This window comes from Mobula birostris, chromosome X, assembly GCF_030028105.1.
Source record: "Mobula birostris isolate sMobBir1 chromosome X, sMobBir1.hap1, whole genome shotgun sequence".
NCBI classification, from domain to species: Eukaryota; Metazoa; Chordata; class Chondrichthyes; order Myliobatiformes; family Myliobatidae; genus Mobula; species Mobula birostris.
The window spans coordinates 8,066,131-8,091,309 of NC_092402.1; the positions used below are offsets into that span (position 1 = coordinate 8,066,131).

Here is a 25,179-nt window from a genome sequence, read left to right on the forward strand (position 1 = left end):
ACTACCTGCCCCACCACCTATCTTCATATCATCTGCCAATCTGCCAAAAACCAGCAATTCTGTCTTCATAGACAACACAGAAAGAAGCAGTTACTCCCCGCTCCCAACACTGATTCCTGTGGGATTCCACTAGTCACCAGCAGCCAAACAGTGAACACCTGCACGAAAATGAATCTCAGGCTAGTATATGGTGATATAGTCGTACTTTGATAATAAATTTACTTTGAAATTTGAACCTTGAAGATTTTATAAGGTAAGATTGTCACATGTAAATCGAAACATCAAAACTGGGCTGAGAAGTGGCAGATAAGTGTGAAGTGGTTCATTCTGGTAGGTCAAATATGATGGCAGAATATAATATTAATGGTAAGACTCTTGGCAGTATGGAGGGTCAGAGGGATCTTGGGGTCCGAGTCCATAGGACGCTCAAAGCAACTGCGCAGGTTGACTCTGTGGTAAAGAAGGCATATGGTGTATTGGCCTTCATCAACCGTGGAATTGAATTTAGGAGCCGAGAGGTAATGTTGCAGACCACTATATAAGACCCTGGTCAGACCCCACTTGGAGTACCGTGCTCAGTTCTGGTGGCCTCACTACAGGAAATATGTGGAAGCCATAGAAAGGGTGCAGAGGAGATTTACAAGGATATTGCCTGGATTGGGGGAGCATGCCTTATGAAAACTGGTTGAGGGAACTCGGCCCTTTCTCTTTGGAGCGACGGAAGATAAGAGGTGACCTGATAGAGGTATACAAGATGATGAGAGGCATTGATTGTGTGGATAGCCAGAGGCTTTTTCCCAGGGCTGAAATGGTTGCCACAAGAGGACACAGATTTAAGGTGCTGGGGAGTAGGTACAGAGGAGATGTCAGGGGTAAGTATTTTACTCAGAGACTGGTAAGTGCGTGGAATGGGCTGCCAGAAACAGTGGTGGAGATGGATATGATAGGGTCTTTTAAGAGACTTTTGGATAGGTACATGGAGTTTAGAAAAATAGAGGGCTATGGGGAAATCTAGTAATTTCTCAGTTAAGGACATGTTCAGCACAACTTTGCGGGCTGAGGGGCCTGTATTGTGCTGTAGGTTTTCTATGTTTCTATCCATGTGGCAATCTAAGAGTTTTTTAAATGCCTGTAATGTATCTGCCTCTACCACTGCCACTGGCAGCCCATTCCACGCACCCACTGCTCTCTGTGTAAAAGGATTACCTCTGACCTTCCCCCTCCCCCCATACTTTCCTTTGATCCCCTCTTGCATTAGCATTTCCCTGGCTATCCACTCTATCTATGCCTCTGATCAGTTTCTACACTTCTATCGAGTCACCTCTCATCCTCCTTCACTCCAGGAAGAAAAGCCATAGCTTTCTCAACCTATCTCAACTCTGTGGTTAAGAAGGCTATGGTGCATTGGCCTTCATCAATCGTGAGATTGAGTTTAAGAGCCGAGAGGTAATGTTGCAGCTATGTAGGACCCTGGTCAGACTCCACTTGGAGTACTGTGTTCAGTTCTGGTCGCCTCACTACAGGAAGGACGTGGAAACCATAGAAGGGGTGCAGAGGAGATTTACAAGGATGTTGCCTTGATTGGGGAGCATGCCTTATGAGAATAGGTTGAGTGAACTCGGCCTTTTCTCCTTGGAGCAACGGAGGATGAGAGGTGACCTGATAGAGGCGTATAAGATGATGAGAGGCATTGATCGTGTGGATAGTCAGAGGATTTTTCCTGGGGCTGAAATGGCTAGCATGAGAGGGCACAGTTTTAAGGTGCTTGGAAGTAGGTACAGAGGAGATGTCAGGCGTTATTTTTTTACTCAGAGAGTGGTGAGTGCGTGGAATGGGCTGCTGGCAGTGGTGGTGGAGGCGGAAATGGTAGGGTCTTTTAAGATGGGTCCCCAACCTTTTTTGCACCACAGACTGGTTTAATATTGACAATATTCTTGCGGACCGGCTGATGGTTGGGGAGTGTTCAAGTTCAACAGTGCGTGACAGGGAATGAGGAAGGGTGCAGCTGACTCATATCGTTTCATATCGCCAAATCATGTTGGTGACCACTGTTTTAAGAGACTCCTGGATGGATACATGGAGCTTAGAAAAATAGAGGGCTATGGGTAAGCCTAGGTAGTTCTAAGGTAAGGACATGTTCGGCACAGTTTGTGCTGTAGATTTTCTATGTTTCTATCCTCATAATCCAATCCAGGCAGCATCCTGGTGATTCTCCTAAATATTGAGGAAAAGCGATGATTCCATCGTAAGACAGATTGAAAATGGGAGGTTGTGTGATGTAACACTCAGGGATATATCCAGCCAGGGTTATTGGCCCTGCATTTTGCCCGGAGTTAATCTGCCTTGATATCAAGAAAAAGCAGCAGAGTCATAGAAAAGTACCACACAGAAACAGGCTCTTTGACCCATCTAGTTGGTGCCAAACCATTTAATCTGCCTAGTCCCATCAACCTGCACCTGGGCCATAGCCCTTCATACCTCTCCCATCCAAACTTCTCTTAAATGTTGATATCAAAATCATATTCACATGAGGTTACACATTGTATCGGAGGGATAGGAAGGTAGGCAGAGGGGGTGGTGTAGCTCTGCTGGTAAAGAATAGCATCAAATCAGCAGAAAGATGTGGCATAGAATCAGAAGATGTTGAATCCTTGTGAGTTCAGATAAGAAACTGCAAGGGTAAAAGGACCCTGATAGCAGTTATATACTGGCCTCCCAACAGTAGCTGAGACGTGGAGCACAGATTACAACAGGAAATAGAAATAGGTGTGTCAAAAGGGCAATGTTATGGTAGTCATGGGAGATTTTATCATGCAGCTCGATTGGGAAAATCAGGTTGGTAATGGATCTCAAGAGAGTGAGCTTGTTGAATGCACAAGAGATGGCTTTTTAGAGCAGTTTGTCATTGAGCCTACTAGGGGATCACCTACACTGGATTGGGTGTTATGTCATGAACTGGAGGCGACTAGGAAGCTTAAGGTAAAGGAACCCTTAGGAGACAGTGAACACAGTATGATTGAGTTGAACTTGAAATTTGATAGGGAGAAAGTAGAGTCTGACATAGCAATATTTCAGTGGAGTAAAGGAAATTTGAAAGGAAAGTAAAGGTATGAGAGAAGAGTTGGACAAAGTAAATTGGAAGGAGATGCTGGCAGGGAAGACAGCAGAGCAACAATGGTGCAAGTTTCTGGGAAAGGAATGAGGAAGGTGCAGGGTAAATGTATTCCAAAAACAAAGAAATACTTAAATGGCAAAATGCTATAACTGTGGCTGACAAGGGAAGTCAAAACTAATGTAAAAGCAAAAGAAAGGGTTTACGACAAAGCAAAAATTAGTGGGGAGATAGAAGATTGGGAAACTTTTAAAAACCTACAGAGAGCAACCAGAAGATTCATTAGGAGGCAAACGATGAAATATGAAAGCAAGCTAGCAAATAATATCAAAGTCGATAGAAAAAGCATTTTCAAGTATTTAAAAAAATAAAAGAGAAATGAGAGTGGATATAGGACCGCTAGAAACTGAGGCCAGAGAAATAATAATGTGGACAAGGAGATAGCAAATGAACTAAGTGAGTATTTTGCACCAGTCCTCACTGTGGAAGACATGAGCAGTGTGCCAGATGTTGAAGGGTGTGAGGGAAGAGAAGTGAGTGCAAGTTTCTATTATAAGGTTGAAGGTGTTCAAAAAGCTGAAAAACCTAAAGGTACTTAAATCTCCTGGACCAGATGAACTGCAAACTGGGGTTTTGAAAGAGGTAGTGGTAGAGATTGTTGAGGCATTAGTAATGATCTTTCAAAAATCATTGAACTCTGGCATGAAAATTCCAAATGTCACTCAACTCTTTAAGAAGGGCGAGAGGCAGCAGAAAGGAAATTATAGACCAGTCAGCCTGACCTCCGTGGTTGGGAAGATGTTGGAGTTAATTGTTAAGGATGAGGTTATGGAATACTTGGTGACACATGACAAGATAGTACAAAGTCAGCATGGTTTCCTTAAGGGAAAAGTCTTGCCTGATGAGCCTGTTGGAATTCTTTGAGGAGATTACAAGTAGGATAGATAAAGGGGATGCAGTGGACGTTGTATATTTGGACTTTCAGAAGGCCTTTGACAAGGTGCCATACATGAGGCTGCTTACCAAGTTAAGAGCCCGTGGTACTACTGGAATGTTATTATCATGGTTAGAGCATTGGCTAATTAGTAGGAGGCAGCGACTGGGAATAAAAGGATCCTTTTCTGGATGGCTGCCAGTGACTAGTGGTGTTCCGCCGGGGTTGGTGTTGGACCATTTCTTTTTATGTTGTGAATAAATGATTAGATGGTAGAATAGATGACTTTGTTGCCAAGATTGCAGAAGATACAAAGATTGGTAGAGGGGCAGGTAGTGTGGAAGAAACAAGTAGGATGCAGAAGGACAGATAGGTTAGGAGAATGGGCAAGAAAGTGGCAAATGCAATACAATGTTGGAAAATGCATAGTCATGCACTTTGGTAGTAGAAATAAATGTTCAGATTATTTTCAAAATGGGAAGAAAAATTCAGAAATTTGTGATGCAAAGGACTTGGGAGTCCTTCTGCAGAACACCCTAAAGGGTAACTTGCAGGTTGAGTCAGTGGTGAGGAAGGCAAATGCAATGTTAGCATTCATTTCAAGAGGTCTGGAATACAAGAGCAGGGACATGATGCTGAGGCTTTATAAGGCACTGCTGCGGCCTCACCTTAAGCACTGTGAACAGTTTTGGGCTCCTTATCTAAGAAAAGATGTGCTGGCACTGGAGAGGGTTGAGAGGAGGTTCACAAGGATGAGTCTGGGAATGAAAGGGTTATCATATGAGGAACATCTGATGTATCTGAGTCTGTACTCGCTGGAATTTAGAAGGATGTGGGGTGGAATCTCATTGAAACCTTCCGAATATTGAAAGGCCTAGACAGAGTAGATGTGGAAAGAATGTTTCCCATGGTGGGGGAGTCTAGGACAAGAGGGCAGAACCTAAGGGTAGAGGGGCATCCATTTAAAACAGAGATGCAGAGAAAGTTCTTCAGTCAAAGGGTGGTGAATTTGTGGAATTTGTTACCACAGGCAGCTGTAGAGGACAGGCCGTTGGGTGTATTTAAGGCAGAAATTGATTGGTTCTTCAATGGCCGCGGCACCAAAGGTTACGGGGAGAAGGCTGGGTCGTGGGGCTGAGGAGGGGAGGAAAGGGATCAGCCAGGATTGAATGGCGGAGCTGACGATGAGCCAAAAGGCCTAATTCTGCTCCTGTGGGTTATGGTTTTATGGTAGTACAAAGAATTTAACACCGTGAACATTAGGACTGAGAAATGCGTTCGAACAGAGGGAGCCGTAATTTCTTGAAAGAGAAATCACAGGTAGGTAGGGTCATAAAGAGAGCTTTTGGCACTCTGGCTTTCATAAGTCAAGGTACTGAGTACAGAAGTTGGGATGTTATGTTGGAACCGCTTCTTTTTACATTATATATCAAGGACTTCGATGATGGAATTGATGGCTTCGAGGCTAAGTTAGTGAACGATACGAAGATCGGTGGGGGTGGGGGGGCAGGTAGTATCGAGGAAGCAGAGAGATGCAGAGGGATTTAGACAGTTTAGGGGAATGGGCAAAGATGGAAAACAGTGTTGGGAAGTGTATGGTCATGCACTTTGGTAGAAAGTTTAAAAGCATAGACAATTTTATGACTGGAGAGAAGACTCAAAAATCCGAGGTGCAAAGGGACGTGGGAGTCCTCAAGCAGCATTCCATAAAGGTTAACTTGTTGGTTAAGTCAGTGATAAGGAAGGTAATTGCAATGTTAGCATTCATTTTGAGAGGAATAGAACATAAAAGCAAGGATATAATGTTTCATATGGAACACTCACAGAATGCTGGAAGAATTCAGCAGGCCCAGGAGCATATGTGGAGTATTTGGGGCCCTGAATGGAAGTGAGAGAGGAGGTGTAGGGCAAGCGGATGGAACAAGCACTACAACTGACATTACACCTCGTCCTTCACTGCCATTCTGGATCCCAAATAGTCCCTCTAGGGTGAGGCAACACTTCACCTGTGAGCCTGTTGGGATTCATCTACTGTATCTGACGCTCTTGGTGTGGCCTCCTGTATATCAGTGAGGCCCGACGCAGATTGGGAGACTGCCTTGCAGAGCACCTACACTCCATCTGCCAGAAAAACTGGGATCTCCCGGTGGCCACCCATTTCAAGTCTACTTCCCATTCCCATTCCAACATGTTAGTCCTCAACTGCTACGATGAGGCCACACTCAGGTTGGAGGAGCAGCACCTTGTATGCCGTCTGGGTAGCCTCCAACCTGATGGCATGAATGTCGATTTCGCTAACCTCTGGTAATTGCTCCAGCTTTACCATTCCCATTCCCGTTTCCCTCCTTCACCTCATCTCCTTACCTGCCCATCACCTCCGACTGGTGCTCCCTCCCCTTCCCTTTCTTACAAAGTCTCCTGTCCTCTCCTATCAGTTTCCCCCTTCTCTAGCCCTTTACCTCTTTCACCAACTGACTTCCCAGTTCTTTACTTCACCCCCCTCCCCCTCCCCTCTCCCCCTCCCATCTCCCCCTCCCCTCTCCCCCTTTCATCTATCACCCACCACCTTGTACTCCATCCTCCCCTCCCCCACCTTCTTGCTCTAACTTCTCATCTTCTTCTCCAGTCCTGATGAAGGGTCTTGGTCTGAAACATCAACCTTTTGCTCTTTGCCATAGGTGCTGCCTGGCCTGCTGAGTTCCTCCAGTATTTTGTGTGTGTTGCTCAGATTTCCAGCATCTGCAGGGATTCTCCTCCTTGAGGCTTTAGAAGGCACTGGCGAGGCCTCCCTCCCTTGGGGTATTGTGAGCAGTTTTGGGCCCCAGAAAGGATATGGTGACACAGGAGAGGGTTCAAAGGAGGTTGACAAAAATGATTCTGGGATTGAAAGGCTTATTATATGAGGAGCATTTGATGGCTCTGGGCCTGTACTCACTGGAATTTAAAAGAATGAGGTGTTGGGGGAGGGGGGTGAAATCTCATTAAAACCTATTGAATGTTGAAAAGCATTGACAGAGTGAATTCGGCACGGACTACAAGGGCCGAGATGGTCTGTTTCCGTGCTGTAATTGTTATATGGTTATATGGTGGAGAGGATGTTTCCTATAGTGGCGGAGTCCAAGACCAGGGCATAAATGGATACGGAGGGAAGGCAGGAGATTGGGGCTGAGAGGAAAATAGATCAGCCATGATGAAATGTCAGACAAGACTCGATGGGTCAAATGACCCAATCCTGCTCCTACATTTTACAGTCTTATGGCGTGGACTACTCCGAAAAGAGAAACTCAGCCCATATTTCATAACCAGAATTGGAATCAGAATCAGGTTTACTATCATTGTCACTTGCCATGAAATTTGAGGTTATGCGGCAGCAGTACATTGCAGTACGTAATAATAAAAGCTATAAATTACAAAAAGAAATATATTTTAAAAATTAAATTAAATAAGTTGTCCAAAACAAGACCGGGAGAAAAAAGTTATTGAGGTACTGTACATGGGTTCACTGTCCATTCAGAAATCTAATGGTGGAGGGGAGCAATCTGTTCCTGAATTGTTGAGTGTGTGTCTTCAGGCTCCTGTACCTCCTCCCTGATGGTAGAAAAGAAAAGAGGGCTTTACCTGGGTGGCGAGGGTCCTTCAAGATGGATGTTGCCTTTTGAAGATGTCCTTGAAAGTGGGGAGGATTGTGCTCAGGATGGCTGATTTATTATCCCTCTCGACTGTTTTCTCCTGCCTTCTCCTGTTAACCTTTGACACCCTGACTAATCGAGAACCTATCAACCTCCGCTGTAAATACACTCAATGACTTGTCTTCCACAGCCGTCTGTGGCAACAAATTCCACAGATTCACCACCCTCTGGCTAAAGAAATTCCTCACCTCTGGCCTAAAAGGAAGTTCTTCTATTCTGAGGCTTTGCCCTCTGCTCCTAGAGACAGCCGTCCCCCCTCCCTCCCACTACAGGAAACATCCTCTCCACGTTGATTTTCTATATTGGATAGTTTTCGATGAGATCCCCCCCATCATCCTTTTAAACTTCAGCGAGTACAGGCCCAGAGGGAGCAATGCTCCTCAAATGACAACCCTTTCATTCCAGATTCATTCTCGTGAACCTCGCCCAGACCCTCTCCAATGGCAGCACACCAATTCTTAGATAAGGGGCTCAGAACTGCTCACAATACTCCAAAGTTCGGTCTGAGTTATAAAGCCTCAGCCTCGCATCTTTGCTCTGACTGACAGCACCCATCCTTATGCACTGTGCTTCAGATGAGCAATCCTTTGACTTGGCAATGTTTTGGGGCTGCAAAAACTGCATAAGGTGCAAGGCTTCCTTCAATTTCACCCCCTTACCACCTGCCGACCGCTCTTCATCACCGCAAGAAAAGTGAAGCTGAGAGGGATAAGGAAAATAGCATTTGAGCAGCTTCTGGCTGGGGTGGCGTTAGTGTGATGCGATAACTGAGGGCAATGTCCCTGACTGAGAAACCAACATCTTTATCTTCTGCCTCTCACAGAATGATGTCTGCATGCACCTTACCAATTACTCCATCAATAAGCATAGCAAGAACTTTGTCCAGGATGAAGAGAAAGGCAGTAAAAGGTGAGACCATATGCAGCAGGGTGCACCCTTCACTACGAGCAGGCACATTATAGAAGGTCAGTGTTGGAGTGATTTTTGGGGTGAGGACATAGACATTTAGCAATTAAATTTGGCTACCAGTCTTCATATCTGAATATGTGTTGTGGATTTAATTTGGAGTGCAGATCTGAACTTTATATATAGGCATCCATTAGTCTCGTGAGACCATGGATTTGCACCTTGGAAGGCTTCCAGGGCATAGGCCTGGGCAAGGTTGTGTGGAATTGTCCATGCTGCAAGTCTCCCCTCTCCACGCCACATTAGGACCTATACAGCTTGGCATCGGTGTCGTCGCAGGGCAATGTGTAGTTAAGTGCCTTACTCAAGGACACAACACGCTGCCTCAGCTGAGGCTCGAACTAGTGACCTTCAGATCACTAGACGAACACCTTAACCACTTGGCCACATGCCAACACGTGGCCAGGTCTAAACATGTGGCCAGCTCTGAACAATAGGTTCCTAAAAGCCGTGAATCCCAGCTGACAATGCTGATTAAAATTCATTTGGATGTGTGTGGTGTGGCTGTGAAGCAGGAGGCGTGAAGGTCGAATGTAGTTTCAAAGAAAGCATTGTCCATACATTGTAAGTATGGAGTTGCCCTTTGCCGCTTGGCACATAAAATATCGAGCCCCACGTCGGGCCAGCCAGACCTTTCAACCAGAAGTGTCTCCATAAGATGCCCGCTGTACCTTGCTTTGTCGAATAAAGAAGCTGCTTTGTATCTACCAGTAATTTTCTCCGCTGGCTTCATTCACACTGCAACCTTAGGGAGCAGGCACATTGTAGAAGGAAGGGCAGCACACAGCAGCAGCTTAGTGAAGCCCTTAACTCTGTTGCCACTACTTCAGGTTGTCATAACTGGCGGAATGCTCCCAATGGCATGCTATAAGACCATCAGATATAGGAGCAGAAGTGGGCCAATTCGGCCCATCGAGTCTGCTCCGCCATTCAATCATGGGCTGATCCAAATCTTCCAGTCATCCCCACTCCCCTGATTTCACCCTGTACTCTCTGATGCTCTGGCTAATCAAGAACCTATCTATCTCTGCCTTAAATACCCCCAGTGACTTGGCCCCCACAGCCGCTCATGGCAAGAAATTCCACAGATTTACCGCCCTCTGACTAAAGTAGCTTCTCTGCATCTCAGTTCTAAATGGACGTCCTTCAATCCTGAAGTCGTGCCCTCTTGTCCTAGAATCCCGTACCATGCCCTCCAATAACTTCTGACAACCAAGTCTAGCTCCTGGCCTTCACATGTGGCTTAGCTATTAAGCTGCGCGGAATCATTTCTACTGACAGGAGAAGGGGCAAAGGTGGGTTAATGGCATCTTAAATCCAGTCGCTTCAGGCAGATGGGACTCATCAACCATGGTTGGCCCCTCATCTAGGAGAAGGAAAACTCCGACCTTAAACCTCCCATTGCCTTGCGACTACACTCACTCATGGGGACGGCTTCAGGAGTAAACCCTGAGGGAAAACGTCCGTGGCAGTCCCACGTTGAGTTCAACACTGACTGGCAACTCCTGCGATGCTGCTGGTGCCAGGCTGCGTTGGTCTCTGCCGTTCCTTTGGGTTCATCAACTGCCTGGAGAGGGGGCGACAGCTTGCTCTCCATATCCGGGCTTTGTAGCTAAGCCACACGTGAAGGCCAGGAGCTGTGACTTGGTTGTCAGAGGCAATATTGAGGCACTCGCCATTGGGAGCATTTAATAGGCAGCGGGAGCTCGTCCCCATTACCACCCCACGGCTATAACAACCTTGAGGAACCGAGTGAAGCTGAAATTGTTGCAGTGGACGACTGGAAGCGGACCCAAGTGCAGGACACCGACACGTAGGTAGCATTAACAGAGTGTGTTTATTAATAGTTGCGAGGAAGGCCGGAGAGTGAGGATTAGATGCTTATGTGGACAACAAACCAGAGTAGCCTGGACCCGGAGCTTGGTCATGGAGCTTGGACTTGGACTTGGACACGGAGCCCGGACTTGGACACGGAACGACAAAACCAAACAACGACAGACAATTCGTATCTTGACTCGGGGTAGCGGCAAACGGCCAGCAATACTCAGCCAGACACGAGACAACAAAAGCAAACGACGACAGTCATTCGTATCTTGACTCAGAGTAGCTGCAAACAGCCTGCAATACTCAGCTGGACACGACAATGACAGACAATTCGTATCTTGACTCGGAATAGCGGCAAACAGCCTGCAATACTCAGCTGGACACGACAACGACAGACAATTCGTATCTTGACTCGGAATAGCGGCAAACAGCCTGCAATACTCAGCTTGACACGACAACGACAGACAATTCGTATCTTGACTCGGAATAGCGGCAAACAGCCTGCAATACTCAGCTGGACACGACAACGACAGACAATTCGTATCTTGACTCGGAATAGCGGCAAACAGCCTGCAATACTCAGCTGGACACGACAACGACAGACAATTCGTATCTTGACTCGGAATAGCGGCAAACAGCCTGCAATACTCAGCTGGACACGACAACGACAGACAATTCGTATCTTGACTCGGAATAGCGGCAAACAGCCTGCAATACTCAGCTGGACACGACAACGACAGACAATTCGTATCTTGACTCGGAATAGCGGCAAACAGCCTGCAATACTCAGCTGGACATGAGACAATAGAACTGCAACAATTTCAGCTTCACTCGGTTCCCAAAGCAACCCCAGGCACCGAAGCAACTTAGAGTCCACTATTCTCAGCGGCCTGGAATGTGCATTGCTGCACTGGCTGAGGTGACGGTCCAGCCCCAAGTAGATGTAAGCCAGAGTTTTTATGTTCCCAGTTCGGATGAGAATCAGGTGCCTTAATCAAGGAGCCAGGTAAAACATGGGGAAAAGGAAATTAACAGAAATGAGGAATCAACGGACCAGACCGTGACAGAAATAACAGATAAGAGTAAGTGGAAAGACAATGCTAAACATTCAGATCTAGAGACAACAGTCAAAATGTCTGTGAAAGGAAAGTTTAGTTCAGTCGTTAGGTCTTGGCTGCCAAATTTGGGCAGCTGGGTAGCGTAGAGGTTAGCGGAACACTGTTACAGTACTAGTGACCGAGGTTCAGTTCTGCCGCTGTCTGTAAGGAGTTTGAAAGTTCATCTCATGACTGTGAGCAACTTCTCCAGGTGCTCCAGTTTCCTCCCAGTTCCAAAGACATACCGGTTCGAAGGTCAGTCGGGTATAATTGGGCAGAGTGGGCTCGATGCTCCAGAAGTTACTGTGTTACTCTGTTACCATGCTGTATCTCCAAAGAAATGGAAAAAAAGAGTAAATATCTACTTCTAATTTGTTTCCTACAAGGTAAGTTAGGAAGCAAAGTAGTGAATTAAATATGTGACTAATAAAATGTGGTTGATTATTGAAGTTCAGGTGTCCATATTGACCAGAAATTCTGCAGATGCTGGAATCCAGAGTTAACACACACAAGATGCTGGAGGAACTCGGTAGGTCTATGGAAAGGAATAATCAGTCGATGTTTCGGGCCCAGACCCTTCATCAGGAAGGTAGGTAGGTGGGGCCCGAAGCATGGAACGTTTATCCCTCTCCACAGATGCTGCCTGAATTGCTGAGCTCCTCCACCATTTTGTGTGCGTTGTTAAGGTGTCCATCCTGGGATCATTCATTATTAATGATCAAGCTAAATATATGATCAATAAATAATGACAATGATGAGCAGGAGTCAATTGTACGTCCCTTGCCACAGTGAATGTACCTGGATTGGAATATCTCTTAGGATATCCCACTAGCTTGGATCATCCCATTCTGATATTACGTGTCCAGCAAGAACCATGGATCTAGAAAAAAGAAATGTGAGCTAAACCCCATTAAGGCAGACAAATTTAGATAAGTGGTCCGATACATCTGGAATAAAGGTCTATCAGACATGGCAACTATTGAGCTATTGTTAAAAAGCTCTTTAGTGAGGGAAATCTCCCATTTCCTCTTCATATTCGAGGCCTGCAACCCTGCTGTGGGCTTACCATTGCTTGCAATGGGCCATGACTTCATGGACCCGATACAGATTACAGAGGAGGAGATGCTTGCTGTCCTGAGGAAAATCAGGGTGGGTAAATCCCCAGGGCCTGACAAGGTGTTCCCTCAGACCCTGGGGGAGGCTAGTGCAGAAACTGCAGGGGCCCTAGCAGAGATATTTAAATAATTCTTAGTGACAAGAAAGGTTCTAAACATAAACCAGGAAATTACAGACTGCTCAGCCTGGCATCAGTAGTGGGATAGTTATTGGAAAGTATTCTAAGGGACTGGATATATGAGTATTTGGATAGACATGGGACTGATTCAGGATAGTCAGCATGGCTTTGTGCATGGTAAGTCATGTCTAACCAATCTTGTAGAGTTTTTTGAGGAAGTTACCAGGAAAGCAGATGAAGGCAAAGCAGTGGATGTTGTCTACATGGACTTTAGCAAGGCATTTGACAAGGTCCCGCATGTGAGGTTGGTCAAGAAGGTTCAGTCGCTTGGCATTGAGCATAGGTTGTAAATTGGATTAGACATTGGCTTTGTGGGAGAAGCCAGAGAGTGGTAGTAGAGGGTTGCCTCTCTGACTAGAGGCCTGTGACCAGTGGTGTGCCACAGGGACCTGTGCTGGGCCCATTGTTGTTTGTCATCTATATCAATGATCTGGATGATAATATAGTTAACTGGATCAGCAAATTTGCAGATGACGCCACGTTTGGGGATATAGTGGACAGTGAGGAAGGCGGTCATGGCTTGCGGAGGGATCTGGATCAGCTGGAAAAATAGGTTGAAAAATGGCAGCTGGAAGTTAATGCAGACAAGTGCGAGATGTTACATTTAAGTAGGACCAGCCGGGGAAGGTCTTACACAGTGAATGGTAGGGCACTGAGGAGTGCGGTAGAACAAAGGGATCTGGGAATAGACGTCCATAATTCATTGAAAGTAGTGTCACAGGTAGAAAGAAAGCTGTTTTCACGTCGGCTTTCATAAATCAATGTTTTGAGTACAGGAGATGAGATGTTATGTTGAAGTTGTATAAGACATTGATGAGGCCTAATTTGGAGTATCGTGTGCAGTTTTGGTCACCTACCTACAGGAAAGATGTATAGTAAATAAGGTTGAAAGAGTAGAGGAAAAGTTTACAAGAATGTAGCTGGGTCTGGAGGACCTGAGTTGTAAGGAAAGATTGAATAGGTTAGGACTTTCTTCCTCAGAATGTAGAAGGTTGAGAGGAGATTTGACAGAAATATTCAAGATTATGAGGGTTATAGAGAGGGTAAATGCAAGCAGGCTTTTTCCACTGAGGTTGAGTGTGACTACAACCAGGGATCATGGGTTAGGGTGAAAGGTGAAAAGTTTAAGGGGAACATGAGAAGAAACATTTTCACTCAGATGGTGGTGACCAGTGTGGAATGAGCTGCCAACACAAGTGCTGCATGCGTGCTGGGTTTCAACGTTTCAGCGAAGTTTGGATAGGATGAAGGAGTATGGAGGACTATGATCCTGGTGCAGGTCAATGGGTGTCAGCAGTTTAGCAGGTTTTGGCATGGACTAGATGGGCCAAAGGGCCTGTTCCTGTGCTGTACTTTTCTATGACAATGACTCTATAACGCTGATTCGTTACGTTAGGCTTGCTACATGGAGCTTTGGAGGGTGAGACTAGAACTAGAGCTCGTGGGTTAAGGGTGAAAGGTGAAAGGTTTAAGGGGAACATGAGGGGAAACTTCTTCACTCGGAGGGTAGTGAGAGTGTGGAGCAAGCTACCAGCAGAAGAGATAGATGGAGGTACGATCTCAACATTTAAAATAAACTTGTACATGGATGGGAGGGCTACATTCTGGGTGCTAGTCAATGGGACCAGACAGATTAATGATTCAGCATGGACTAGATGGGCCAAAGGGCCTGTTTGTTCACTGTAGTGCTCTCTGACTGTGAATGCAAACCACCAGACATCTTCACAAGATGGAATATCGTGGGTTAAGGGTGCAGTCAACCTTTTCAAAGGCAACTATGAATCAGCAAGAAATCGCTTCCAACAAATCCTGTCAAAAAGGGGGGAAATGAATCAAGAGAGTTGATATTTCTTTCAATGGATACGCAGTCTATCTTGTGGCTTGCAGTGCTATTGACCTCTCGCACAATAACACAAATGGTGGGGCAGAGTACTTGATCGGCGAAGTCGCTCGGCAATGACATCCGATGGATGAACGGTGGCCTGCGATAGATTAGAACTGACGGCTCTGTAAAATGTTGTTTCTTGCAGAAAGCTCTCTTTTTTTAACCAGTACATGGAGAGCAATGCCTATGACCTGGAGGTGCTGTGGAGCAGTATTGAAGACGTGATCGTCAAAACCATTCTGTCTGCGTATCCGGTCCTGAAGCACAACTACCTCACCTGCTTCTCAAATCACGTGTCTGGGAGTGCTTGCTTTCAGCTCCTGGGCTTTGACATCCTGCTGGACCACACCTTGAAACCCTGGCTGCTGGAGGTACGCGCGCCTCTGGGGTACATGGAGATTAAACAGATAATCTAGTGACGGCATAAAACATGTAAATGTAACGTCATGATGGAATGGCCAGTAATATCGTGAAGGATCCCCCCAACCCTGCTCACTGTTTGTCCCCACTCCCATCAGGGAGGAGGCTCTGTAGCATTCACACCAGGACCACCAGGCTCAAAAACTGTTACTTTCCCCAAGCAGTCCTCCAACAGGACCACAACCATGCTGTAGGGTTTGGAGGCTTGTGCGCCTCAATGACCCGGAGAGCTCTGCACGCTGGAGCCGGGGCTCTTGGTAGGGTCACCCATGACAAACAGGTCAAAGGGTAGAGGCCAGACTGAGAGCGGTGTACCGGTCCTCCAGGTTCGAGGGCTCAGCTCAGCACTAACAGTACTGACCGCTAAAACAAAACTGTTACACAAACAGCAATGAAGAATCCTCCTACATCTGAGTGTGGCAGTGTTCCTGAGTCTCCATCTGGGACTTACATGTCCGACAGTAGTGAAAACCGAGAGGAAGCTACGGGCATGATCAGGGAATCTCTGAACACCACCAGAGATGGAGGACCTTCACTGTTGTCCTAAACACCAGCGCTGTAATGGGCAGTCAGTAGGTCCCCAAGTACTGAGGCTGATCAACATCCCCACCCACTAACCCACCCCTCCACAGACCCGCAACCACCACTACTTTATCATTTCCTGTCAGAGTCACCTCATGTACAGACACTCCTGTGCCCAGCGTCACTTTATGGACATACAATCAATCTGTGTATATAAACTATCTTATGTATTTATATTTATTCTGTTTTTTCCCATTATTATTGTTTTTTTCCACTTTTCCATTATTATTGTTATCGAAAAGGTGTTATATTTGGATGCGTGCAGTGTACGGAATAAGGTCGATGAACTTGTAGCACAGTTGCAGATTGGCATATATGATCAGAATCAGGTTTATTATCACCTGTATGTGTCATGAAATGTGTTAACTTAGCAGCAACAGTTCAATGCAATACATAATATAGAAGAGAAAAATAATAATAAATAAAATAAAAATTAATAATAATAAATAAGTAAATGAATTACAGTATACACATATTGAATAGATTTTTAAAATGTGCAAAAAACAGAAATACTGTATATTAAAAAAAAGAGGTAGTGTCCATGTGTTCAATGTCCATTTAGGAAGTGGATGGCAGAGGGGAAGAAGCTGTTCCTGAATTGCTGAGTGTGTGCCTTCAGGCTTCTGTACCTCCTACCTGATGGTAACAGTGAGAAAAGGGCATGCCCTGGGTGCTGGAGGTCCTTAATAATTGGCGCTGCCATTCTGAGACACCACTCCCTGATGATGTCCTGGGTACTTTGTAGACTAGTACCCAAGATGGAGCTGACTAGATTTACAACCCTCTGCAGCTTCTTTCCATCCTGTGCTTTGATGAGAGGTTGGTTATGACGAGACTGAGCTCCTGCCTCAGCAAGGACCTGGACCCACTGCAGTTTGCCTATCACCACAACAGGTCAACGGCAGATGCAATCTCAATGGCTCTTCACACGGCTTTAGACCACCTGGACAACACAAACGCCTATGTCAGGATACTGTTCATCGACTATAGCTCAGCATTTAACATTATCATTCCCACAATCCTGATTGAGAAGTTGCAGAACCTGGGCCTCTGTACCTCCCTCTGCAATTGGATTCTCGACTTCCTAACCGGAAGACCACAATCTGTATGGATTGGTGATAACATATCCTTCTCGCTGACGATCAACACTGTTGGCTAAATTCTCAGGTGGTGACGAGAGGGCATACAGGAGTGAGATGCCAACTAATGGAGTGGTGCCGCAGCAACAACCTGGCACTCAACATCAGTAAGATGAAAGAGCTGATTGTGGACTTCAGGAAGGGTAAGATGAAGGAACACAAACCGATCCTCATAGAGGGATCAGAAGTGGAGAGAGTGAGCAGCTTCAAGTTCCTGGGTGTCAAGATCTTTGAGGATCTAACCTGGTCCCAACATAGTGATGTGGTATAAAGAAGGCAAGACAGCAGCTATAATTTATTAGGATTTTGAAGAGATTTGGCATGTCAACAAATACACTCAAACACTCAAAAATTGTTTTCGATGCACTGTAGAGAGCATTCTGACAGGCTGCATCACTTTCTGGTATGGGGAGTGGGGAGCTACTGCACAGGACCGAAAGAAGCTACAGAGGGTTGTAAATTTAGTCAGCTCCATCTTGGGTACAAGCCTACAAAGTACCTAGGACATCTTCAAGGAGCGGTGTCTCAGAAAGGCAGTGTCCATTATTAAGGACCCCCAGCACCCAGGGCATGCCCTTTTCTCACTGTTACCATCAGGCAGGAGGTACAGGAGCCTGAAGGCACACACTCAGCGATTCAGGAACAGCTTCTTCCCCTCTGCCATCAGGGAGGAGGTACAGGAGCCTGAAGACACACACTCAGCAATTCAGGAACAGCTTCTTCCCCTCTGCCATCAGGGAGGAGGTACAGGAGTCTGAAGACACACATTCAACGATTCAGGAACAGCTTCTTCCCCTCTGCCATCAGGGAGGAGGTACAGGAGCCTGAAGACACACACTCAATGATTCAGGAACAGCTCCTCCCCCTCTGCCATCAGATTCCTAAATGGACATTGAATCTTTGGACACTACCTCACTTTATTTTTAATATGTGGCATTTCTGTTTTTGCACGTTTTTTAAATCTATTCAAAATACATATACTTGTAATTGATTTACTTTATTTATTATTATTTTTATTTTATTTATTATTTTTTTCTCTCTGCTAGATTATGTATTGCGTTGAACTGCTGCTGCTAACGTAATAAGTTTCATGTCACCTGCTGGTGATAATAAACCTGATTCTGATTCTGATGTATAGTTATATATACAACAGTATAATGCTACTGGCGATGTCATCAATAACGTGTACAGGTTTCCCCCGCTATCTGAAAGTAGAGCGTTCCTATGAAACCTTCTGTAAGCCGAAATGGTGTAAAGCGAAGAAGCACTTACCATTAATTTATATGGGGAAAATTTCTGAGCATTCCCAGACCCAAAAAGTAACCTACCAAATCATATCAAATAGCACATAAAATCTAAAGTAACACCAACATATTGTAAAAGCAGGAATGATATGATAAATACCTAGCCTATATAAAGTAGAAATCATGTGTGTGCAGTGTAGTTTCACTTACCAGAATCGGGAAGATCTAGCCAAAACTGATTTGTGGGAAAAAAAATCGGCATGTACACGCATTCGCACACACCTGCCCGCACAAGGCTTCACGGTCATGGTAGTCTTTCTCAGGGTAAACACAGTCGATATTTTGGTCCCAGACGCTTCATCAGGACTAGAAAAAAAAGGTGAGATCAGAGTAAGAAGGTGGGGGGAGGGGAGGAAGGACTACGAGGTAGTAGGTGACAGGTGAAACCGGGAGGCGGGGGTGAAGTAAGAAGTGAAGAGCTGGGAAGTCGATTGGTGAAAGAGAGAAAGGGCTGGAGAAGGGGGAATCTGATAGGAGAGGACAGAAGGGCATGGAAGAAAGGGAAGGGAGAGGAGCACCAGAGGGAGGTGATGGGCAGGTAAGGAGATAAGGTGAGAGAGCAAAATGGGGATGGGAAACATTGGGGGGGGGGGGCATTACCGGAAGTAGGAGAAATTGATGCTTATGTTATCAGGTTGGAGTTGCTCCTCTAACCTGAGTGTGGCCTCATCGCAGCAGTAGAGGAGGCAGTGAACTGACATGTTGGAATGGGAATGGGAAGTCGAATTAAAATGGGTGGCCATCAAGAGGTGTGCCACACCGGCCCTTGGATCTCCTCCCTCACTACCATTTGGGACCCAAACAGTCCTTCCAGGGGAGGTGGCATTTCATCTGTCAGTCTGTTGGGGTCATCTGTTGTATCCGGTGCTCCTGATGTGGCTTCCCGTATATCGGCGAGACCAGGCCCAGTTTGGGAGACCGCTTCGACGAGCACCTACACTCCATCCACCAGACAAAAACGGGACCTCCCGGTGGCCACCAATTGACCTGGATGAGGAAGTGGAGGGATGGGTTAGTAAATTTGCTGATGACACGAAGGTTGGGTGTGTTGTAGATAGTGTGGAGGGCTGTCAGAGGTTACAGCGGGACATTGGTAGGATGCAAAACTGGGCTGAGAAGTGACACCCTATCTGGGTCACCGTCTTAATGGCTCTGGTCCAGGGCTCCAGCCAGCATTGTTCTATGGTCTTTGCTCCCAGACCCGTGCCTTTGTTTTTTTCAGCTCGGCCTGGTTCAAACCAGTTCAGGTAGCTGACCCAGGCACTGAGCCTAATGAGGTTGTAGATTACTTCTGCAAGTCTGCCACTTTACATTATAAATAGCTGCTCGTCGGAATGGACCCGGGTTTAGCCGGCCGTTAGCTGAAACTCCTTGCCTCCACATTCAATTGCTCTGATGAGATAATCCCAGAGCTAGAATCGAAGAGTTCACAAAATGGAGGGGGTGCAAGGACAGTGTCACAAAATGGCCACCTCCACCTCCTTTCAGCACGTGGCAAGAACAAAGACAGTTTGTTTGCCTACTTGCACTGCCCTTGATTCATTTGAATTCACTGATTTGTAGACTGTAGTTCTTTCTGGCCAACACTATTAATTTTTAATTATTAACGTTGCAGGTTAACCATTCCCCGAGCTTAGCGACCGACTCCAAGCTTGATCAAGAGGTGAAGGACAATCTTCTTTATGATACACTCTGCATGATTAACCTTGCAGCTTGTGACCGGCGGAAAATCATGGAGGGAGAGAGGCGGCGAGTGAACCAACGGCTGCTTCACACATGCCGGTCGCGGGAGCGCAGGTGACTGAAAGGCCGAAGGGTGCCACGTTGGGCAACGATAATTAATGAATATTCCTGCTCTCAAATTCAGCTGCACACACAAAGTGCTGGAGGAACTCAGCAGGCCAGGCAACACCCATGGGAACGAGGGGCGCCCATTTAGAATGGAGATGGGAAGGAATTTCTTTCGCCGGAGGTGGTGAATCTGTGGAATTCATCGACGCAGATGGGAGTGGAGGCCAAGTCATTGGGTATATTTAAGGCAGAGGCTGATAGATCTTTCATTAGTCAGGGCATGCGGGGTTAGGGGAGAAGGCAGGAGATTGAGGCTGAGATGGGAAGGGATCAGTCGTGATCAAATGGCAAAGCAGCTTTGATGGGCCAAATAGCCTAATTCTGCTCCTATGTCTTATGGTCTTACGGAAATGAACAAACAGTCACCATTTTGGGCCGAGACCCTTCTTCAGGACTGGAAAGGAAAGGAGAGGATGTCAGAATAAAAAGATGGGAGGAGAGGGAAGGAGGAGAGCTAGAAGGTGATAGGTGAAGCCAGGTGAGTGGGAAAGGTGAAGGGTTGGAGAGGAAGGAATCTGATAGGAGAGGAGAGTGGACCATGGGAGAAAGGGAAGGAGGAGGGGTGCCCGGGGGAAGGTGATAGGCAGGTGAGAAGAGGTGAGAGGCCAGAGTGGGAAACAGAGGAAGAGGGAAGGAGGGAGGACTTTTTCCCTATAAGGGGAAGCCGATGTATGCGTTCAGAATAAGGAAGTGGGCAGGAAAAATCATTGCAGACTGTTACCCACCCTGCAAACTCACTTTTCCAAAAGCTCCCTTTGGGAAAGCACCTTGGGGTTATGAAAACAAGAAACTTCATGCCATCTCAAAAGATTTTTTTCCCTCAGGCAGTTAATCTGATCAACCGTTCTAGTTACTCACCCCCACCCCCCTCTGACTATTACCCTGTCACTGCACTGTACTGTAAACACTAGAAACCACATTTTGTTATGCTGTCCACCTTGTAAATCCATGCTGGTATTTATATATTTATGCACATTATATTCCATATCCAAACTTTAACCTCTGGTTTACTTTAGTCTAATTCCTTATTCTGGGTATGTGGCCAAGTGGTTAAGGCGTTCGTCTAGTGATCTGAAGGTTGCCAGTTCGAGCCTTAGCTGAGGCAGCTTGTTGTGTCCTTGAGCAAGGCACTTAACCACACATTGCTCTGCAACGACACCAGTGCCAAGCTGTATGGGTCCTTCTGTGTACCCTGCTCCTTCCCTTTCTCCTGTTGTCCACTCTGCTCTCCTATCAGATTCTTTCCTTTCCAGCCCTTGACCTTTCCCACCCACCTGGCTTCACCTGTCACCTTCCAGCTATCCTCCTTCTCCTCCCCTCACCTTCTTATTCAGGCATCTCCCCCTTCCTTTCCAGTCCCGATGAATGGTCTCAGCCCGAAATGTCAACTGTCCACTCCCTTCCACAGATGCTGCCTGACCTGCCGAGTTCCTCCAGCATTTTGGATTTCCAGCATCTGCAGACTTTCTTGTGTCCTGCTGCTTAGAGCTGCAACAAAGGGGACAGGAGGTGGATTCAGCAGGCACGCAGAAGTGGAGTGATGACTGTGGGCTAGACTGTGCTCGAGAGGACTAGAATATATAACCAAGGAAATAATGCTGAGGCTTTATAAGGCACCTGGTCAGACTGCACTTGGAGTATTGTGAGCAGTTCTGGGTGGCGGGGTGGAGATACATTTCTACCAGCAGAGGTGTAAGCTGCCCCTTCCCTCCTCTAGCCTGCAGATCACCCCTGAACAAGATGTAGCACCTGGTTGGCCCCCTGATCAGGAGGTAGGTGGTAGATGGTCGTATGAGCAGCCGGTGCAGATCACAAGTCCTGGTTACGTGACCACTGACGCCAGGCAGACAGTCTCTGAAGAGTATTGATAATGGCTGGGGTCACCCGTCTTGTAAAGACACTGCCCAGAAGGAGGCAATGGTAAACCACCTCTGTAGGTAACTTTGCCAAGAACAATCATGGCCATGGGACCTAGATCGCCCATGTCATACAACACAGTGCATAATAATGATGTCATATGACCTGGCACATAATGATGGAAACATAGAAAACCTACAGCACAATACAGGCCCTTCGGCCCACAAAGCTGTGCGAACATGTCCTTACTTTAAACGTTACCCAGGGTTACCCATAGCCTTCTGTTTTTCTAAGCTCCATGTACCTATGCAGGAGTCTTTTAAAAGACCCTATCATATCCGCCTCCACCACCGTTGCTGGCAGCCCTTTCCACGCACTCACCGCTTTCTGTAAAAAACTTATCCCTGACATCCCCTCTGTACCTACTTCCAAGCACCTTAAAACTGTGCCCTCTTGTGCTAGCCACTTCAGCCCTTTATCATCTAAGAAAAGATGGGCTGGCATTGGAGAAAGTCCAGAGGAGGTTCAAAAGAATGATCCTGGGAATGAAAGGGTTAAGTTTTGAGGAGCGTTTGATGGCCAGTACTACTCGCTGGAGTTTAGAAAAATGTGGGAGGATCACATCGAAATCTATCAAATATTGAAAGGCCTAGACAGAGTGGATGTAGAGAGGCTGTTTCTTTTAGTAAGGAAATCTAAAACCAGAGGACACAGCCTCAGAATACAAGAATGTCCCTTTTGAACAGAGGCGAGGAGGAATTTCTATAGCTGGGGGTGGCGAATCTGTGGAAATAATTGCAAAATGTGGCCTGTGGAGGCCAAGTCATTGGGTAAGTGGAGGTTGATGGGTCCTTGTTTAGTAAGCGGCGGGGGGGGGGGGGGGTGAAAGGTTATGGAGAGAAGGCCTGAGAAGGAAAATAACTCAGCCATGATGGAATTTTGGAACAGGCTCAATGGGCTGAATGGCCTAATTTCTCTCCTATGTTTTCTGGTCTTATGGCAAGAGGTCGATTTTCGAAAGGAATAACTGACACCTCCTCTTTCCTTTCAAATTAGAGCTGACGAGAAACGAAACAACCAGGCTGCCTGGGTGGAACAGATGAAAAAATACGAAGACGAAAACATGGGGAACTTCAAAAGGATCTACCCGAGCGCCACTTCGGAGAAATACGAGAAGTTCTTCAAATGCAAACATTACCTTTTCCAGGAAACAGTTGCCTCCAAGGCTCGGGAAGAATATGTCAGGTAGGTTTACACTGCCCCTCCCCAATCCTGCTCCCTCCCTCCCTCTCTCTCTCAAGTGTCCCACAGCCACCCAGTGTCCCATCACCTGTCGAATGGTGAAAGGCCTCAAACAGTGGATGTGGGAGATGTTTCCTATGGAGGGAGAGTCTAGGACCAGGGAACACAGCCTCAGAACAGAGGTGGAGGGGCGCCCTCTTAGAAAGGAGAAGAGGAGGAATTTCTTTAGCCAGAGAGTGGTGAATCCATGGAATTTGCTGCCACAGGTGGCTGTGGAGGCCAAGTCATTGGGTATATTTAAAGCAAAGGCTGATAGATTCTTGAATGGTCGAGGCATAAAGGGGTAAGGGAAGAAGGCAGGAGATTGGGGCTGAGAGGGAAAATGGATCAGCCATGATGAAATGGCAGAGCAGACTCGATGGGCCAAATGGCCTAGTTCTGCTCTGCATCTTATGCTCTTAACCCCATTCTCTACTACCTCTCTATAATCCCTCCCCAATCCTTTCACCCTCTTTCTAATCCCACACCACTTCCCCACTACTCACAACACAACTGTGTTGCGTTCTGGTTGCCTCATGATTGGAAAGGTGCAGAGGAGGTTTACCAGGACGCTGCCCAGACCAGACAGCATGTCTTTATGAGGATTCGTGAATGAGCTAGGGCTTTTCTCTTTGGAGCGAAGGAGGGCGAGAGGTGACTTGAAGAAGATGAAAAAGGCATAGATCAAATGGGCAGTCAGAGACTTTTTCCCAGGTTGGAAGTGGCTAATGGGGAAGGGGGGCTTAATTTTAAGGTGATTAGAGGAAATTATAGGAGGGATGTCAGAGATAAATTCTTCACACAGAGAGTAGTGGCTGCATGGAACACCCTGCCAGGGGTGGTGGTAGAGGCAGATACATTAGGGACATTAAAGAGACTGTTAGATAGGCACATGGATGATAGAAGAATGGAGGGCTCTGTGGAAGGAAAAGGTTAAATTGACCTTCAAGTAGGTTAAAGATTAGCACCATATCGTGGGGTGAAGGGCCTGTACTGTGCTGTCATGTTGTATGTTCTATCCCTTCACAGCTATATATTCTTACCATCATTAAGGACCCCCACCACCCAGGACATGCCCTCTTCTCATTGCTACCATCAGGGAGGGGGTACAGGAGCCTGAAGACACACACTCAACGATTCAGGAACGGCTTCTTCCCCTCTGCCATCAGGGAGGGGGTACAGGAGCCTGAAGACACACACTCAACGATTCAGGAACAGCTTCTTCCCCTCTGCCATCAGGTTTCTGAATGGACAATGAAACCATGAACACTACCTCACTACATTTCTCCCCGTCTTTTTGCGCTACTTAATTAATTTAACGATTATATATATAGAGTCGGCCCTCCTTATCTGCGGGAGATTGGTTCTGGGACCCCCCGTGGATACCAAAAACTGCGGATGCTTAAGTCCCTTATATAAAATGGCGTAGTATTTACATATAACCTACGCACATCCTCCCGTATACTTTAAATCATCTCTCGATTGCTTATAACACCTAATACAATGTAAGTGCTATGTAAATAGTTGTTACACTGTACTGTTTAGGGAATAATGACAAGGAAAAGAAGTCTGTACATGTTCAGTACAGACGCAGCCATCGTAGCTCTTCTGGGAACGCTGATGCTGCCTCGGCATCATTCTCCCGTCATCTTTAAGTTCTTGAGGCTGTAGCGCTTTACATAATTGCCTTTTAGGAGCCATTTTTGCACAGAAACAAATTAGTGACCAAACGAGACGCGAGGCGAACAATGCTCAAATGACGAGTGCTGGAGAGAGAACTTCCGGGTTTTCCCAATCCGCGGTTGGTTGAATCCGCTGATAAGGAGGGCCGACTGTACTGTAATTCACAGTTTTGATTACAGTATTATGTATTACATTGTACTGCTACCACATAACAAGTTTCACGACGTACGCTTGTGATATTAAACCAAATTCTGACTCTGT

At 46.4% G+C, this 25,179-nt stretch overlaps 1 protein-coding gene across 1 annotated transcript in view; it reads left to right on the forward strand.

Moving 5' to 3' along the window:
• Nucleotides 1-25,179, forward strand: part of LOC140191855 (uncharacterized) — a 135,699-nt gene that overhangs the window by 82,154 nt on the left and 28,366 nt on the right. Inside the window, exons 9-12 of the mRNA XM_072249648.1 lie at nt 8,559-8,644; nt 14,947-15,172; nt 19,862-20,043; nt 23,011-23,199. Coding sequence (XP_072105749.1) covers nt 8,559-8,644; nt 14,947-15,172; nt 19,862-20,043; nt 23,011-23,199 — 683 coding nt within the window. The remainder of the gene's footprint in view (nt 1-8,558; nt 8,645-14,946; nt 15,173-19,861; nt 20,044-23,010; nt 23,200-25,179) is intronic.